Raw genomic sequence first — 20000 nt, 5'->3', positions numbered from 1 at the left:
TCCTGCTTCGTGTCCTCTTCCCTGGAGTTTTAAGAGCCCTGAGGGATCATGGGAAGGATCCTCTCCACACAAGGGGTGCTTTGCCTTCTGGCTCTGCGCTCCATACCCACTTCCTCACCCCTCCCCGAACAGAATAACGCCTTTTATCGTTCACTCCTCTCTCACTTTGTTTCCCCACCACCCGTCCTCTTTTGTGGCATTGTGAGAGCCACACACAGACAGACACACTTCACTGACACACACAGACACAGACACACACACACACACGTACACAGACACATAGACAAAAGTGGCCTGATGGCAGCGTGGGTCTTTGTTATGAGAGCGGTTGGGTGAATGCCTCTCTCTCTCTCTTTCTCTCTCTCTCTTTCTTTCTTTCTTTCTTTCTTTCTTTCTTTCTCTCTCTTTCTCTCTTCTTTCTTTCTTTCTTTCTTTCTTTCTTTCTTTCTTTCTTTCTCTCTCTTTCTCTCTCTCTTTCTCTCTCTCTTTCTCTCTCTTTCTTTCTTTCTTTCTTTCTTTCTTTCTTTCTTTCTTTCTTTCTTTCTTTCTTTCTTTCTTTCTTTCTCTCTCTCTCTCTCTCTCTCTCTCTCTCTCTCTCTCTCTCTCTCTCTCTCTCTCTCTCTCTCTCTCTCTCTCTCTCTCTCTCTCTCTCTCTCTCTCTCTCTCTCTCTCTGGCCTCACAAAGACAGAGGGTGTCCAGAGGCCTATCAGAGCAGTGACCAATAGCAGCACCACCTCCATCACCAGCGCTGCTGCTTCCCTGGGGCCAGTGCTCTGAGATGCCAGATATGCACGCTATTTTTAGCCCTGCATTTTACGTACAGGCAGAAGAGTGAGTGAAAGAGAAAAGGAAAGAGAAGGGGAAAGAGAGGGAAAAGAAGGTGGGTTAATAGCTCTTTTGACCGGCTAATGCTCAGGCTAGTTAGCCGCTGCATCCAGTACTCGGCGTCCACACAATGGTGTCAAAGAAAAGATGACCCTTATTTGTTTGTGCGTCGGAATGCATTGTAGTGGCCGAGAACAGCCTTTCAGGTTTGTTTATTTATTTATGGACTTATGTATTCATTCTTATTAGGCCAGAAGATATGAAGCCCCTCAAGTGATGTGATAGAGAGTGAGTGGGGTTGTGTGGGGAGTTTGCAAGGAGATTCTGCTGCCTCCTGTTCTCGCTATCTCCTCCTGAGGTGGGTCAGGTTGCACTCGGAGCTGCTGCCTCTAATTTGGACAGGGGATAGGATATCAGAAAGGGGGAGGGGTGGTGTGGCGTGGGGGGGTAGGGGGGTATGATCCGGAGCCACGTATGCAAAGTCGTTATCAGCAAGGTCTTTTATAGGTTGAGATTTGCACACATGTTACCTATGTAGGTTAAATCTAAAGGGGACTTCGACCTCAGCACTGGATGATAACGTTCTGTTCTCAATCGAGAGATAATGGTTGCCATACATAGGGTGTGTGTGTGTGTGTGTGTGTGTGTGTGTGGGTCAGAGGGATCGTATAAAGGTTTTATTTAACAAAGATACACATTGTAAATCCTTTTTGCAGTGTGACAGAAACTGATCTAAGTGACACCCATCTTTTGTTTTTTGGAATGTATGTGTGTGTGTTTGCTGCATATGGGTATTTCTGCAACTGTGAGTGCATGTGTGTCTGTGCATATATATATATATGTGTGTGTGTGTGTGTGTGTGTGTGTGTGTGTGAGAATTGCAGTTCCTGTTGCACTCAAACTGCAGTTGTGCAAGCATGGGAAGGTGTGTGTGTGTGTGTGTGTGTGTGTGTGTGTGTGTGTGTGTGTGTGTGTGTGTGTGTGTGTGTGTGTGACTGGTGAAGGCTGATCACCCCTGTGGAATGTGGTATAGTTGTAGAATAGAGGGGGCTCCTACCGAACAAACGGCAGCTGCCTGTTCGACCAATCAGAGTGGCCGATTGTCGTGCGGGCCAGTTTGCAGTGGCCCACGGTCTCAGCATGGTTTCAGCCACCCCTCTGTCCACAGAACAGCAACACACACACAGTGTTTAATCACACACACTGCCCCAGATTAACACTCTAAAGATAGGACCGCGTATCCTGTGAGTTGTTTATTTATGGGTCGTTATGTATTCTCCGCCAGTGCAGAGAATCTGTACATTTGTAGAGATGGTTGTGTTACATGTTGATGATAAAAAGTCTAAGAAAAGATGTTTAGATCAAAGAGCGTAACCCCTGGCAAGCATACACGTTTTAGATAGTCAGGCTAGTCACTGCACAGGAGAGTCGGTCAGTCATGCTGTGTGTCTTGCGAGAGCAGCTTCGAACTGCTGTTCTTCTCTACCCAAACGGTTTGTGAACTGTTCCGCTATTCTTCTCTACCCAAAATGGTGTGTGAACTGTTCCACTGTTCGCCTCTGCCCAAACGGTGTGTTAACTGTTCCACTGTTCGCCTCCACCCAAACGGTGTGTGCCTCTTCCCCCTCACTTCCCCTGAAGCAGAAACTCCAGAGCAGAACCTCCAACGGGCATGTTGCTCACCTGCTTTTTGCCTGCCATCGCGTGTCAACACAGCAGATGTCCTGTTGAGCTTGTTTGGGTGTCTACACTCCATCCTTTTGTGTGTGTGTGTGTGTGTCTGTCTAGGTGTCTTGAGGGCCACTATAACCAACAAATTGGGCATGTCTTCCTTCGTAGAACCCACCCTTAAGGGCTTTTTTCAAGGCTTTTTCAGGGCCAAAAGAGTACCTACCCAACCTCTTTTTAGTCGTGAACCCCGAAGTCTGGTAAATTCTGTTAAGGGTCCCCTTTTGAAATGGAGACATGACTGCTGAGAGGGCCAAGTGAGAGGGCGTAGCCTGTAATTTTCCCACTTCCTAAATTTACCCCCAATGGGAATGAGGCTTTGCTGAGTTTCTTTGCCAGACTTTTGTCTGTCAGTTTGTTTGCATGCTTGTGTTTTGTGTTTGTTTGTTTATTTCTACCACCCTGACCTGTGTGTCTGTGTGTGTCTGTGTGTCCTCCATGACTCTTATTGGACCAATAAATGATGAGTGCTGTGGTCTGGCCTGGGGCTCGTTCTTTCTGTGTTCTCAATTCAAATTCAGATGTGCTTTATTGGCACAACAAATCATATGCTGTATTATTAAAACATCCATGGGAACAATAGAAAAAAAAAATATATATACACAAAAACAAAACACATATGTAAGCATTAAAAGCATTGTAAATTGTTCTGTAGGTATGCATTCATATACGTGTGTGTGTGTGTTTGCGTGCGTGTGTCTGTACGTGAGTGAGTACTGCTCTTGGTTGTTGCAGTGTGTGAATTGATGTATTAGATTAGATTAGATTCAACTTTATTGGCATTGTGCAGAGTAAAAGTACAGAAACAACAAAATGCAGTTTGCCTCTAACCAGAAATGCAAAAAAGCAGAATAGTGCAATGTGATATACACAGTATAGGCAGGTGGTCCATAAACAGTATAAGATATAGTGCAATGTAGACAATAGTATACAGTTAATAAGGTGGAATGGTTACTGTAATATAAAATAACTATGAATATGTGAAGTGTAATAGCAGTAACCTTATAAGAGCAGAATGTATTATGCAGTATGAACAATTTATGAACAACGTACAGATGTATGCAGTGTAATAGCAGTAACATTATAAGAGTAGTAAAAATAATATAGATATATGCAGTGTATTAACAGTAATATATTGTAAGAAAAACAGAATAAATATGGATATTCAGTATGAACCGTATAGACAGATATATGTTCAGTTATGTGCAGTTATTGTCCGTTTGCATGCATGTATGCATTTCTAGACATGTCACTGAGTGGTCACTCCTCTTTATGTCCAAATGTAATGTAATGTAATAATGTAATGTTACTGTTGTGTAAGTATCTATACGTATCTTCTCTTTCTGCTGGTATTGCACATTCTGCCCCTTTCCTAGTAAGTATCTATATGTATCTCTTTCTATTCCTCTTTCTCTTCCTCTATCTCGTCTGTCGTTGGAGCTGATGAGCTGAGTGTGGACCGGCTAGGGGCAGGTAGAAACTTGTTTGTTTTTTTCTCCTCCAATCACCATGGTATTACTCCCCCCACCCCCCCCCCCCCCCCACACACACACACACTTATGACCACACCTGTCTGTCTGCAACCCCCACACACTAAATCCCCTGCCCCCTCACACACATCATGCCCTGACGTGACTGGATAGGAGGTCAGAAAACCCACCCCATCCCTCCCCCTCACCCCTCACCCTACCCCACCCCACCTCCAGGACATCCCTGCATCTCCCACAGACACCTCCAGCCCGGCTCAAGCCCCTTACTGATAGACGCCTCATCAGGGACTTAGTGGTTAGGGTGGAGTAAGAAGGGAGAGAGATGGGGAGGGGGGTGGGGTGGGTGGGGAGGTGGGGTTTTAAGTCAGATCCAAGTCTGAACTTTCGTTCATACATGCATACACATACACGCATACACAGAGAGAGAAATGTTCTTTTATCCATGAGCTAGCAGGACTTTGTCCGTCTACACACACACACACACACACGTACAGTAGCCTACAGTCAGCTCAACTATAAGATCCCTTACAGCAGTTATCGGATAAAGAGAAATGATCAGATCAGTGCTGACCCCCCCCCCCCCAAAACACACACACACACACTTCCCGCCACCTCCCTTGTGGCTCTGTGCCACTTAAAACTCTTGCACAACTCCCCCCCGCTGAGGGATCAAGCCCAATTATTTGATTGGGATTAAATATCGCAGTGGCAGGCCCTTTCCCTGCTGAGAGAGCACCATCCACCCCCAGTGGCAGCCAAAGTCCCAAACACAGCTGCTGCTGGGGCCATTGTGGCAGTCACACCACTTACTGTAAATGTCGACGACTTGTGGCTTTAGTTCTCACTTGCATACCCCACGCGTCATGAAAAGGGCTTTTTCCCTGTCTGTTTATACACTGTATATGAGTGGACTCTATATGTGTAGTTTTGTTCTTTGTTTTTGGACTTAAGGACTTTTTGTTCAGCAGTTCTCTTTTCTCACCCCAGAGATTTTGTCCTTGTAGGAATATGGGGTATTTTTGGCACTGATTGTGGCTGGCTAAGCTGTTATTATCTTGGAGTTTCCTAGTTTCTGAGACTGCTCTGTCTCCGACACTATCAGTAGGACTGGAGTTGTGAGTGAGCCAGTGAGCTTGTTCCCCTCCTGATATGGACTGGTGTTTGGTCTGGTCATAAGAGGACCTGACTGGGACACAGTGCAGGAAGAGGTGAAACATAGCGCACCTAGTCTGGCCTAGGTAGGTGTGTGTGTGTGTGTGAGAGAGAGAGAGAGAGAGAGCGCAAGCGAGAGAGCATGTATGTGTGGTTGTGTCTGTCTGTGAGAGTGAGTATGTGTATGAGTGTGCTGGCCCAGCGGGCTCCTCTGTGAAGCGGGATAATGGGTCAGTGCGTAGCAGAGTGCTGGCTGTCGGCTCGGCTGTTGGCTAACGTCCAGCTCTCCCACCGTGCACCGGAGCAGAGGGCGGAGCGGGCACTTGCGGCACGCTTGGCCTCCAAGAAAACCCCTCACTACTGATTAAATTACCACTCCCAGTGTGTGTGTGTGTGTGTGTGTGTGTGTGTGTGTGTGTGTGTGTGTGTGTGTGTCTCTGTCTGTGTCTGTCTCATACAATACCTCACTGCTCTTGGCTCTTATGTCTTGGCAACCAGCAATTTGAATGGGATGATTGCAAAGGTGCGGGGGAAGGTTGGAACTCTGGGTCTCTCTTTCTGTCCTCCACTTCCTCTTTTTTTCTGTCTCTCGCCTATTCAGCCTCTCTTTTTTGATTTCTCACTGCCTCTTTCTTTACGCCCTCTCTCTCTCTCTCTTTCTCATGCTCATTGTGTGTGGTAGGGGTCACTGTGAGGTCACACTCATAGCCTCGTGCTGTATAGGTGAGCTGGTTCACAGGTCGTTGTAGCTCACCATTGGTTTCCATGACAACTTCGTTTTGTGGATGCCTAGTGGAGGATATAAGGGGATGGATGAGTATGAAAGACAAGAGTACATTTACTCATGCATGTTTTGATTCACAGGAAAATTGTTGATATTAAAATCATATGGGATTACTATGGGTTTGGGTTGTTTTTGTTATGCAGTGATTTTTGTCAGTTTTTGCTCAAAACAAAAATGGGCTTTGGTCAAAACAAAAAGCTTGGCGCTGATGCTGCGGCCGGATATCAGAGGCAGGAATGGGTTTTAATCCCTTGTCCATGCATGCCGTTGCTATAGGCATGATGAGTGTTATAGGATGCTGTTGCTATAGGATGATGAGTATTGACTGGCGTTCTGATTGGCTGTCCAGAGGGGGTTGGGAGTTCCCCTTGTTTGCACATCCAGAGCGCATTGATCCGGTCTCCGCTCGATGGCCAGCTTGCCCGCCCAGGGACGGTAGCAGGAAATGGAACTGTTCAGGAGACTCCAGGAACTGTGTGTGTGTGTGTGTGTGTGTGTGTCTGTGTGTGTGCGTTTGTGTTTGTGTGTGTGTGTGTGTGTGTTTGCGTGTGAATGACAGCTGTGTCTGTATCTGTGTGTCTCTTTTCTTTCCCTCTGTCACTCTATCCATCTCTGTATGTTCTTTGTGTGTATGTGCATATACATTTAGTGTGTGTGTTTGTGTGTGTGTGTGTGAGAGAGAGAGACATGGAAATACAAAGGGAGAAGCTTCCGTTTATCGTCCAGATCAGCTGTCATCATTCTCCTGTCTGACACCCCCTGGCCATCTTCTCTTGCCCCACCCCCACCCCCTCCCCACATCTCCCTAGCTCCAGCAAGCCTGGCCTGTTGATAAACCAGCACATTGTGTCATACGCTGTGAAAGTGAACCGCTCCCCCTGTCCACTGTCTGCCTTTCCAACTCGTCTGCTTCCTCAACCCTCGGCTGGTGCGCCAGTCTGTGACCTAGTTCTCCTGACAGCGTGCGGTTAACTTTAGCACAGTATTATGCCGCAGGGGTCACCTCATCTCGTACGTACTGTAGCTATTGAAAAGCAGCGGCCGGTCACTCTCCAGCAGTGACACCTGCTCTCAGCTCGAGGGGGTCAGACCCAGAGCTGATGGGGAAGGGGCGTCGGCTGATTGTGACCCGCCGGTCAAAGTTTTACTCAATTTGTTTGTTTTTGAGACTTGTCTTCAACTTTTATAGTTTTTATGATGTTCTCTTGAGCTTTATAAGCTCTGATATGAGATGAAGGATCCCTCACAATGTTCTATCTGTCCATAGTATCTGTTCTTTTCCTCACTTTCAGTTCTTGTGCCGACTACGAGTGGTCATTGTAACCTCACGTGTCCATAACATGTTTGTGTTACACAGAGTCTGATCGCTAGACACTAACACGGCCATCAATATTTGCATCAATATTTGCATTTGGTCCTTGTGTTTGTTGTTGCTCTGGTTTTAGGCAGCTCCTGCCACAGTCGATCTAGCAGATACTTATCAAATTGGAGGCTCTCTGTCGACGTCCTGGGAAATCAGTTTGGTCCTCCCCTCCCCCTTTCCTCTCTTGCCGCTCTGTTAGGCCCCTACAGTTTAACCCCTCCCTCTCAGGGGGCCCTCTGCAAGCCTGCCTGAAAACATACACACACACACACACACACACACACACATATATACACACTACAATGGTGTGTGTGTGTGTCCATGTATATATCAGCAAGGCTGTGGATGTATAATGTGTGTTTGTATATGTGTCTGTCCATGTGTGTAGCAGCTGGTTTTGGGTTTTTGTGAGTGTGTTTGTGTATTTGTGTGTGTGTGTATTAGGAGGGCCTCTGTGTGTATATATTTGTGTGAGACAGTGAGTGAAAGGGACATTGTGAATCATGTCTGCGAGCACCTCTGCACACTGCTGAGAGGCATTACGGTGCTCCTCCCCATGACTCAGGCTTAGACGGGGTGCATCAGACAGCTGAAGAATGTGCAGAATGGCCCTCTCCGCTCACCCCAGAATCACACCGCTCCTTCTGTTGATTTAGAGCTGTTTTGCTACGTCTTCAAAGCCCCAGTCATGTCTCTTCATGTGCTTGCGATATACATTGATGGGAGCTTACTTGTGTAGCATGAGCAGGAGCCACGCCAAGAGATTGTGGTTTAGATCCCCAGAGAGCAGAGGCACTATAATAAAGGAAGTGGTCATCATACAGCCATCATGAAAGACTATTCTAGTTATAAGAGTTTGTGTTTATGTTGGGTGTGGTGGTTGCTGTGTTGGATGGATTAAAGAGGGTAGTTGGCATCAGCCACAATTACTAGAGCTCAATAAGAGGTTTTTCAGTGTGTGTGTGTGTGTGTGTGTGTATGTATATGTATATATATCACAATGACCGTTATTATAGACTCTGTGGTAAAACCTGATCTTGATTAGATATTTCATTTTCATTTGCAGCCACACAAGGCATTGTTGTTTCTTTGGTGTTTTGTCACATAAGTCTGTCACGTTTTTAGGTGATTCAGTGTCTCGTGGTTGGGGAGAAAATGGACATCTGATTAAAACATGTTTTGAAATGGTTTCAATTTGACACTGCTTCTCTGCAGTGTGACTATTAATTGGCTGGGCTCAGTTCCTGTTTTCTGCTGTTGGGATAGCAGTGTTGGGTTCTACTCTGATTGGATGTTTTGTTGTTGGGGCTGTAGTTCTTGGTTCTGCTCTGATAGTCAACTTTGTTCTGTAGTCGGGTTCTACTCTGTTCTACTCTGTTGAATGTGTTCTCCTGATCTTTAGTGGCTCCCATGTAGCTGTTGCAGAGAATCAGCTACTTGTTTACTTTATGCTCAATCACACACACACATACAGATACACACACACACACACACACACACACACACACACACACACACACACACACACACACACACACACACACACACACACACACAGCTTATGGTACTTAGCTGGCCTTAAGCCAGGTGGCCACACATACACAAACACACAGCATGTAATGTGATTATCACTCCCACAGCTTGGCCAGTACACCCTGCTAACAGCATTAGCCTAACTTTGAGGGAGAGAGGAAGAGATGGATGGAGTGAAGTGGAAGGATGAAAAGAGATAGACAAAAGTGTGAGGACATGGAAGCAGGGAGAGAAGAACAGAACAGAGAGCGGCTTGAGTGATTACAAGATGCAGCTTGTGAGATTTATGGGGACTGAGTGAGTGCTAATTTCCACAAGGATGGCTAAATGGGTGAATTGAAGCAACTGAGTGAATGGCAGTCCTAGCTGCTATCTTGTGTACGTATGGGTCTGACAGATGATGGGTTTTAGCATTGTTGGTTGGGAATGGTGGAGATTAAGGATAAAAAGGCTCATTGGGGTGGGGGAGTGTGATCCAGTCAAGAGACAAACAACATAGTTTTAACATTCCTCAACTGACCAGGGTTCCAGCACAGGAACCAACATGTCTGGTGGCAATGAGAGAGAACAAATGAACAAAAAGGTTTTCCTCCTTGAGAGTGTGAGTGTGTGTGTGTGTTTGTGTGTGACCAAAATAAGCATTCATTAAGACATGACTGATGTATGCCTGGGAGCTGCAGAAAAGATCCCATGTCAGGTGTGTGTGTGTGAGGGAGAGGGGGGAGTGGGGTGTTGGGAAGGGTGTAGGTTTGTATTCTCTTGGATCTGTGAATTGGAATGTTAAATCTGTTAAACCTTTGCTCCCTTGCTGATGTCATGCACATTAAGTCAGCTCTGTTCTAGAACGGCGTGTCCCCTTCAGAGCTGCTGGCTATATTTGTTGGAGCTGTCTGTGTTGTCTGTCTGTCTGTCGGTCTGTTTGTCTGTCCATCCAGTTATCATGGGGTTACAAAATGCACCCTCAATCCAAGCTCCAGTGAACGCTGATGTAGCTGTTGAGGAGAACATTCCCCCTTCCTATTGAATTAACCATGAAGAGGAATCAGATTGACGTCAATGTGTCATTTCAGACATAAAGTAAATGTTCAAAAGTGTTCGGTGTCACTGCACACACTACGATGGTATTGCATGGTATAGTATGATGGTATAGTTTGTCATTGATCTGCTTTTGCAGAAGGTGGTCAGTTCAAGCATTATAAAAAGTTAATTGATTTCATTAATAAAACCAAAAAAAAACTTATGTCATCCTTATATCAGTTCTGTTTTTCAATTAAAGTTGTGTCAGGACATCTCTTATAGTTTTTCAAGTTATCACATAACACAGATATGCATATGCACACTAAATAACAACAAAGCTGTGCCCCAAAGTCTTAACGGTTTCCCAGTCTTTGTGTAGGCTGTGTGTTGACATCTGTTGGTTGTGTGCATGCTTAATGATGTTCGATAGGAGAGGGCTGCCTGTGTGGAGGCCAGTATCCCCTCAGTCACTTCAGCATTCTGGAGACCGACAGAGCTGTGTGTGTGTTTGTGTGTGTAAGAGTAATACCCTATGCAGACTACACTTTTTTTTTTTCTTCCACGATGGTCTTTTAGGATTGACCATGTCAGACTAGGCGATCAGAGAACCCCAAATTCTTGCCTGCGTCTTGATCGGCCACAATACAAGATCATGTAGCCTATCTATCGTAGCCTTCTCATCGCGTGTCGTCATAGTGTCTGTCAACACGGGAGTCGTAGGAGATTCCCCAAAAATTCTGACATGCTAGACTTTTTGGTCATGGAGCCCGTGTAACGTCGCAGACAATAAATTGCGGGTTGTTGAATATGTCACATTACAAGATGCTTAACACTGGAAATGTGTTGGCTATAACATATGTGCACATGCTGGTATGCACAAACACATATTGTAAACACTAAGACAAACAGACATTCTCACACTTACACATTTGTTATGGTTAGGCACCACATACGTGCCTTGCGTGCGTGCCTGAATCTCATGTTTCCGCAAACATGCCCAATTACATGCGTGGACACAGCACCAACACACACATGCAGTGTTGAGTGATTTACGTTCAGTGTTGATTCAGTGTGAGTGTATTTGCAAAAGTATCTTCCCTGTGTATCCTATGTATCGTGTGTGTGTGTGTGTGTGTGTGTGTGTGTGTGTGTGTTACTAGATGGAAAATTCCCAGCTGAATATCCTCCTACCCTCACACACAGGTGCTGGCTTGTTCTGAATAAGTAATGTGTTGGTTACTCATACGAATGACTCAATCGCTGATTAAGAATTAACTAAGGCTTATTTTACCTATAGGTGCCCTCAATGATCTCAAATTCCACATTTGTTAGAAAGTTTAAAGTTCAACTACTCCACGTTGGAGTACAATTATTAGTTTTATAATCATTTAACTCGGTCATTTGTGTGGTCAATTGTGTCCTTTGTGATGCTGGAGGGGGATGGTGGGCCCACTGCCCTTGTGCAATATGCTGCTAGGAGATTAGCTCAGCACTGTTAATGAGCAGTCATAGCCCCAATAAGAGATTAGCTAAATGTTTTAGCAATTCCACCCCATTTAGCTTTAAAAAAAGTAATATTTATTTATTTATGTGTGTATTTATTTATTTATTTATTTATTTATAAACTAAATGGGGTGGAATTGCTAAGAAATTTAGCTTTTTTTTTTTTAAAGCAGGCTAATTATGTCTGATGTGCTTTCTGGATCAAATGTGTAAAATAGCAGTGCCCTTATAATGATATGGAGTTGAATAGTTTCTAGATAGTTTTAGATAGATGTTTTATTACTAGATAGAAGAGGCAGGTGATGGGTATATGGCGTAGTTGTAATGTTTTGAAATGATCATCCATAAGAGTTAAACATTAACTGGGCATTGGCCAAGGGTCATCCATAGAGCTCCATATGCCCTTAATTGTGTCAGACGATGGCTAATAAATGCTGTGTTCAAAGGACAAAATACACTCCTATGTGCATCTGATCTTTAACCAAAATCTATCTGTTTTGAATGGTCAGAGTCCTTCATTACAGTGGACAGAGACCTTCTAATGATGACATTTGTATAGTTAAATGAAATAATAAATGTATTACATCTGCACAGTGTTTCCTTGGATTGCACTCATCTTTGCAATTTTTTGTTGGTAGTACTTAAATACATTTTGCTCAGAAATGCAGTTTTTTTGGAATAGCAATCTTGCCTGGCCTTGGGAGAACGTAGTGAGTCCTCTCCGTGCCTTGTGTGTGTGTGTGTGTGTGTGTGTGTGTGTGTGTGTGTGTGTGTGTGAGCCCCTGTGAGTGTCAGGGGGCTAACCGGTAGCCAGCGTCCTCTGAGGTGTTAAAAGTATTGGTGACCTTTGTCTCCTGAGGCTCAGTGTGAGTGGAGGGCTGAGGGACGAGCTGACCGCAGGCCCCCAAAGGTGAAACCTGATCACCTGGTCACTACACACACACACACACACACACACACACACACACACACACACACACACACACACAGACTCATCTATACTTGCACATATACATGCATGCATACACACACACACACACACACATATACACTCATACAAAAGTGCATAGTTACGCACATACTGAAAGAGAGAGAGAGAGAGAGAACAGGAGAGAGCAGGAGAGAAGAGAGAGAGAGAGAGAGAGAAAGAGGTTTTCGCTGGTCTTTTATAGGTTTGGTGTTGGGGGCTGAAATTCCTGCTCGGCACATACCATACACCACTAGCCCCCATATACCCCTCAGTACCCCTCCGTCTTCCTGAGGAGGCCACTCGCCGGGCCCCTGACACACACACACACACACACACAAGGAGAGAGAGAGAGACTTGCATTGATATCTCCATACTAACCCCCCCCCCCCGTCCCGCTCTCATTTTCATTTTCTGGTCTTTCTACTCTGTCTTTCTCCTGCTTCTCCTCTTTGACCGGTTTTGTTATTGTGTGTCTTTGTTTGGCAGGGCTCCCCCTCTGTCTTCTGTGCGTCATGTGTGCTCATGCATTGTGCTGCTGTAATGAATAGTTGGCCCTACCCCGCCTGTTCCCTTTACCCTCACACGCTGATCCCCTGACCTGCCCCCACTATCTCTCGCTCTCTTTGCCCCCTTCACCGTGAACTTGGCTGTGTGCTGGAGTGCTTTGTGTGTGTGTGTGTGTGTGTGTGTGTTTGTGTGTGTGTGTGTGTGCATGGAGGGAGCGGGGGGGGGGGTCAATTGCCCCCTACCTCCCACCCCACCCTTTTCCCTCCTAGGGGGCAACAGTAAAAGGTTAGGGGGTTATGTATGTAGAAGTAATGGAAAAGGGAAAGATGGAATGGCGTGATTGAAGGAACAGGGATGGAATAAGAAGGAGTTGTAGAGAGGGGCAGGCGGGGGGCCAGGGAGAGATCTTGGGCAAAAGAATGAGAGAAGTATTGGAGAGGGGGGTTTGAGGGAGGAGAGGACAGTGGAGGAATGGGGTCAGCTTCCTCACACACATGGCCCATGTTAGCTGGAGAGAGGCCAGACCAGGGGCAAAGAGGGAAAGTGTGTGTGTGTGTGTGTGTGTGTGTGTGTGTTGCAGGGAGGAAGGCTGGTGTCATGAACACAACTTTATTTAGTGTTTCCTGGGAACATTGTGCCTGTGTGTATACATATAGCCATCCATCCTGATCACTCTGTCTTTCTGTCTCTGCAGAATGGAAATGCAGCCTGGGTGGACGACACAGACAGCCCAAAGGGAAGAGGGGAGGCCTCCCGAGACTTCACTAAGGTGAGAATCCACAGAACATCTGCAAGCTACACACACACTCCCTCTCTCTCTCATACTCACACTCACACTCACTGCATACACATATGTGACCAGTGTATACATAATATACTGCTTGTGATCCAATTGCCCCCATGCTTGTATTGGGAAAAAACAGGACATGTGAGTCAGATCATAAACCATATTAAAAGCGGCTTCTCACGCAGTGCAGCCGGATTAACATAACTGCCATGTTTATGAGCACCAGTGTTGCCAAAACAGTCATTTAGATGGAGGTGCACTTATTAAATCTCACTCTCTCTCTCTCCTCTGTCCCTCTCTCTCTTCTTTCCTCTGTCTCCTCTTCCTCTCTCTCGCTCCTCTTCATCCCTCCTTCTCTCTCTCTTTCTCTCCTCTCTTCCTCTCTTTCTCTATCCATTGTCCATCAGCTGTATGAGCTAGACAGTGACCCTCAAAGAAAGGAGTTTTTGGACGACCTCTTCTCCTTCATGCAGAAAAGAGGTAAGTCATTGAAGATCATCTTCCCGAGCTCTACTTGTCCACTGGACTGACCAGTTTGAGCCAAAGCATAATGGCCCACAGTTTGTTGTAACAGTAACGGAATTTCTTGTCAGCAAATGCAATGGAAGTGGAAGTTCTTCTTCAGCAACTTTGATGATTCAGAGTTAGGGAGAAGTCCGTTGGGGTGTGTATATGTGGGGTGGGGTGGGGGTTGGGCTTTTGAGATCTAGGGGTGATGTTGGGGGTTGGGTGAAAGAAGTCTTCCAGTGTTCCCTCTCTAAAATACTTGTGAGGACTCTTCTACCTGCTGAGTGTCATTACCACTTATGTACACACACACACACACACACACACACACACACACACACACAAGCTGAATTTCCATCGAACTCATTTAGGATACCTTCATGCACTTTCATAGAAATTTGGCTAAATGTGATTCTGTTGTATAAATTAAACTCTACTAGTTTACTCTATTATACTTTACTATTCAAGGGTGGACTTGTGAACAGCTGTGGGTTACAAATGTAATGTCTTCAGGGCAACTTTAACAGAGACACCTGATAAAAAAAACAAAAAAAAAAACAGGGAGAGGTCTTTAGCCTCATCAAAAGGGCTGTGACTAAACTCAGAGAAAAAGAGATGCTGGCAGCCTGTCTTTATAAACAGGGTGTAATCCAAAGTTGCCTATCAATGACACAAACACACACACACACCCACAAGAAATACACACAGGAAGTACACATGTTTAGTATGAATTCACACTCTGAAACATGCATATATGAGCAACTATGCAATAAGCACACAAATGATATGAGGACTTATGCCCACATGGGCACTTCCACAGGCTTTTTATAATATGTCCAGCAGTTAGGTGTATATAGGATCTACTCACCGGCTGTGTGTGTGTGTGTGTGTGTGTGTGTGTGTGTGTGTGTGTGTGTGTGTGTGTGTGTGTGTGTGTGTGTGTGTGTGTGTGTGTGTGTGTGTGTGTGTGTGTCCGTCCGCCCGCCCGCCCGCCCGCCTTGTTTGCTGGATTTGGTTATTGAGAAATGATGACAGAGATGTTTAGTGGCGACACAAAGCGGCGGGTAATCGCCATGGAGACGAGGTCTGGTGTGACCCCTGCGCGTGGGGGCCCTTTGTCCATTTAGAATGGGCTCGTGTCACAGCCTCAAGCAGCACTAAGCACAACAGGATTACATGCCTCTGGAGATCTCCCCGGCATATCATCAGCTTTGTGTGTGTGTGTGCGCCGCAAGTGCCATTTCCTGGGCGTGTGTTTCTGCGGTATAGCCGTTGTGCAGTCCTTTGTTTATGCATACACAAATGTGTGTTCATGTCACAATGTGTGTGTGGATGCGTGCGCAGGCAGATGTAGATTTAAGCATGTTTGTGTTCTGTCTGTGTGGGAGGCTGTTTTCTTCCAGAGAGATCACAAGGAGCTACATGAGAATACTAGCTTGTCTTGTGGGAAACATGAAATTATTATCCTGTTGGGATGATGTTTGTGTTTGTAATATGTTTATCATAGATGTTTTGAGTGGCCAAATCACTCATACAATTGTAAACACACACACAGATACACGTTCACATACCTGCACCATATTGAGGGGTAGCTTAGCACCGTTCCATGCCTCTCAAGGGAATAGTGTGGAAACCCTGATGAGTCAGGGAAGGAGGGGGAGCAAGAGAGAGAGCCTGTTGGCCTGTTAGCCCGTTAGCATGGGTCTGGCTGCAGCAGAGTTGGCCCTGTTAGCATGGGTCTGGCTGCAGCAGAGTTGGCCCTGTTAGCATGGGTCTGGCTGCTGCAGCTGGCCCTGTTAGCATGGGTCTGGCTGCAGCAGAGTTGGCCCTGTTAGCATGGGTCTGGCTGCAGCAGAGTTGGCGGCGTGACCTTTGTCCTTCCTCAGCTTTGCTTGGTCAGATGGTGGCATTTGTTAAACACACACACACACACACACACACACACTGTTCTAGCAAACTCTGTTTGTCTGTGTGTGTGCGTGGGAGTTTGAGAACTCATACCGCCTGTAGCAAGCAGTCTACTGCCCATCTCTTCTGCTCTGCTTCAGCTTTAAAGTGACTGGCCGGGGTGACTGATATGTGGTCAGAGGCCAGCACACCCTCTCATGCTTTTGCAGGGCCTTTCCCGTTTATCTTTTCTTTTCAGTAATGCCCCCATGGGGAATTCCAGGGCCTTTATATTTGTGGGTTTGTTTCTTGTTGATTGTTGATCTATGGCAAACACAATACACACACACACACACACACTGAACACACTCACAAACACTATGATCCTGATCCTCTGCCTGCCCCTGCCTCTCCGAAAGTGTGTAGACCCCCCCCCCCCTCCTTCTCCCCTCCCTCTCTTCCTGAGCAACGCTTAGCTGACCTCCCTGTCCAAAGCAGGGAACTTAATCACACAGAACAAATTGCTTGGCTGCCTTCCCATTCAGTTGCTCTGTGTGTGTGTGTGTGTGTGTGTGTGTGCGTGCATGCGTGTCCTGGTGTGTGGGCCTGCATGTGTGTGCTTGAGCGTACATGTTTAACTGTCTTCCACTCCGATGTTATGCATTCAGTTGCATTTTGCTTTCCTGCTGACTTAAATTCCTTTGACCTTTTCTAATAGCCTGAAATAAATTCAGGCATAAGACTGGCTTCAGGTTAGAGCTTGTAGATAATATAAGCCATAGATATAGACTAAGACCCAGTCTACCTCTATGCTGTGTGTGTGTGTGTGTGTGTATATGTGTATGAATCCTCGCGTGCGTAAGCCTGTGCTGGGAGTGATGTCCCACTGAGCTCTGTTGAATGCCATCCTCTGCGAGTCCTTGAGAAACAGAGACAGGAAGCACAGGAAGGAAGCTCACAAGAGAATCCCTCTTCCACCTCACTCTGCTCCACAGCAAGGAGAAGTAGTTAGCTCACTGTGTGTGTGTGTGTGTGTGTGTGTGTGTGTGTGTGTGAGTGTGAGTGTGTGTGTGTTCATCACTGTGGAATTTCACCAGCTGTCAAAAACACACTAGATGGAGGTCCTTTTATGGGTGTTTTCGGGAGGGATCACACTTTGTCAACATTTTCTCAGTGTTTCATTTTTTTCTTCATGTCCCATTTCTCCTGTTCTCATTCCCAAAGTTCCACACACCACATCCACCCATCTGCTTCACCTCTTTCTTTCTTTCTTTCTTTCTTTCTCTAACCATCTCGCTCTTTCTCTCTGTATATCTATCTATCTCAGCTCCTCTCTCTGCACTTCTGTAGAACAGTGCTTTTCAAACATTTTCCATCACTCCCCACTTTGGTGGTGGGGAATTTTCAAGCCCTCCTGACCCATCAACCTGGCAAAACCTAACATTTTCCATCACTCCCCACTTTGGTGGTGGGGAATTTTCAAGCCCTCCTGACCCATCAACCTGGCAAAACCTGGTAATGTTAAAGTGTTTTTTTTTTTGCATTTTGGTTCCATGTTACATTTCCCATTGTCAAAAAAGAAAGGCATTGTTAAAGATAAGCACAAAAAAAAACAAATTTCCTCCTGTTCATCACGTTCATCAACTGTCAAGTCTCTATTCCCCACTTTGAGCACCACTGCTCCAGAACAATAAGAGAAAGGCTTTAGGTTGATGCGAGATGAGATAACCTGTGGTTGTTCTCTGTCGCCTCCGTGCTCCGCTGTGCGTCTGAGCTCTTCCTGTTCCTTGAGGCCCAAGCTCACTAACTAACCTCAACCAGCTCCCTCTCACAGCCCACCAACTCGCTGTTAGGCAGGCTCAGGCTTCAGGCTCATCTATTAGGCAACTTTTCCGCTCACTGTCTTGGACGTTTTGTTTGTGGTATCAACTATTCGCAGATGAATGAAGCCAACTCATTCATGTCCACTGATGACCTGTTTAAATGCAGTATATCAGTACTGGAACAGAGTGGAATGTTTAAATGTAGTATATCAGTATTGGAACAGAGTGGAATGTTCCATTCCTCACTCCTCTGTTGCCATCCCCCTATCCTCTCTTGGTCTGTCCATCGGCCTGTAGTGACCAGGGCAGATGGGAAAGTGTTTGTTTTGGGTTGGAAGGCTCGGGGTAGGGGGTTTTCTCTCTCTCTCTCTTACTCTGTCATACATACACACACACACTCAATATATCTCTCTTTTGCTCTCTTTCCTCTCTGCTTCTCTGCCTCTCTCTCTCTCTCTTTCTCTCTCTCTCTCTCTCTCTCTCTCTCTCTCTCTCTCTCGCGTGTGATTTTTCTCCTTCAACTCTCCCGCCTCCCTCCCTCCCTCCCTCCCTCCTTTCCTCTGGGGGTGAGGCACATTTGGCTTCATCTCCGCGCGCACATGGAGCTGTGAAAAATCCATTTCAGATGGTCACTCCACAGATTGCTCCCCTCTGGGGCGACGGGCTCACCTTGCCGTCCAGTGCCTCTCTCCTTCTCCCCATGGCCGGCCTAGCCCCTTGTCCTTGGCCCTTGCCAGCGAAACCCGCCGCTAATGAACACACGAGGCATGTAAAAGGCTGACATTATTAACCCAGCGATCTCGATCTTGTTCATTATTTGTAACGGCATGTTTCAGCACGGTAGGCCCAGGGATTGTTTGCAGACATCCTGAGATTCTCTCTGACAGTGCCTCCAGCATTGCCGGTAACATTTTCCTTCTTTGGGATTTTGCTCGGCAGAGGTAATGATGTAGTTGTTTCTGAGTCACGAGAGTGATCTTTATAACATCTCTGAGGTTCAAAGAAAGCGTACGCTGAAGTGCTGTACATTATTTAGCATACACAATGCACTGGGGGTCTATATGCTGGTCCTGATCAAGCTGTGCTTTAAGTTGAATTCCTGAAACTGTGTTGTAACTGTATTGTCTGAGATAAAGCTCAGGATACAGATTTTGGAAGCACACTTGCCAACCCAAGGTAGCCACAGTGTCTATAAAAGTGTGAAACACTACATATATATTTACAGTTTTATCTTTACTTTTGTTATTGTTGTTGTTTTTTATGAATCCATGCATGCACACATCTTTGACTACACAAAAGTGTACCACAAGTACATGTATGCTAAAAAACGTACTACCTAAAGTAAACTTGTGAATTATACTTCAACTGCACTTCGATAAAATTAACTTTTAAGTATACCTTTTTTTGGTTAGGGTCACCTGTTTGTGTTTGTTTGTTTGTTTGTTTGTTTGTTTGTTTGTTTGTTCTTTGTTTGTTTGTTCTGTGTTGTCAACCCTAGTGATTTTCTTGCGACCAACAGAGTTTCTTTACCTCTTTTATGTGATTCATTGTCTGTGTACATCTCGGTCTCTACCTCTGCCTTTCTCTCTCTCTCCCTCCCTCCCTCCCTCCCTCTCTCTTTCTCGCTCTTTTTATTTCCTTTCCTCTTTCTGTTGTTCTGTCTCTTTTGGACCCCCTCTGAAGACAGGCATTAGTGGTCTGTCCAGTCTTTAAATGGCCCAGGCCCATGATCTGCCTCCAATATATTTTCACCAAATGGGAACTGCCAGGAGTCGTTTGTCAGTGCCGTGGCTTCCCTAACAAAATGGGCTCAGTTCAGTGCTTAGGGAAATATAACAATTGCACGGGTCCTAGATTCAGACAGGCACAGCAAGCGAGAACTGAAAAAAAGAAGCAGCCCACTTTAAGGCCATTTCACATGAAGAACAAATTATCAGGACATTATTCAGACAGACCTGGACATCTGTTTGTTTGTTTTTTGTTTTGTTTCACACTGTCGTGTGAGAGGAGACTTTTGACTGTCTTCCTCTGTGAAACATGTTACTTTTAGCCTCATCTTGTGAATTATACTTCAACTGCACTTCAATAAAATTAACTTGATGCGTGATAAATGTGATAATTCA

The 20000-nt window shown here is 45.6% G+C and overlaps 1 protein-coding gene across 1 annotated transcript in view; it reads left to right on the top strand.

Moving 5' to 3' along the window:
* Positions 1-20000, top strand: part of LOC143125737 (AT-rich interactive domain-containing protein 3B) — a 61998-nt gene that overhangs the window by 15744 nt on the left and 26254 nt on the right. The window contains exons 3-4 of the mRNA XM_076287465.1: positions 13568-13642; positions 14068-14140. Coding sequence (XP_076143580.1) covers positions 13568-13642; positions 14068-14140 — 148 coding nt within the window. The remainder of the gene's footprint in view (positions 1-13567; positions 13643-14067; positions 14141-20000) is intronic.

Source organism: Alosa pseudoharengus, unplaced genomic scaffold (genome assembly GCF_046254945.1).
Source record: "Alosa pseudoharengus isolate Yale_2024_CS ecotype anadromous, Long Island Sound unplaced genomic scaffold, YU_APseudo_1.1 YU_APseudo_1.1_scf_16, whole genome shotgun sequence".
NCBI lineage: Eukaryota > Metazoa > Chordata > Actinopteri > Clupeiformes > Clupeidae > Alosa > Alosa pseudoharengus.
This window is presented reverse-complemented; position numbering and strand designations above follow the sequence as displayed.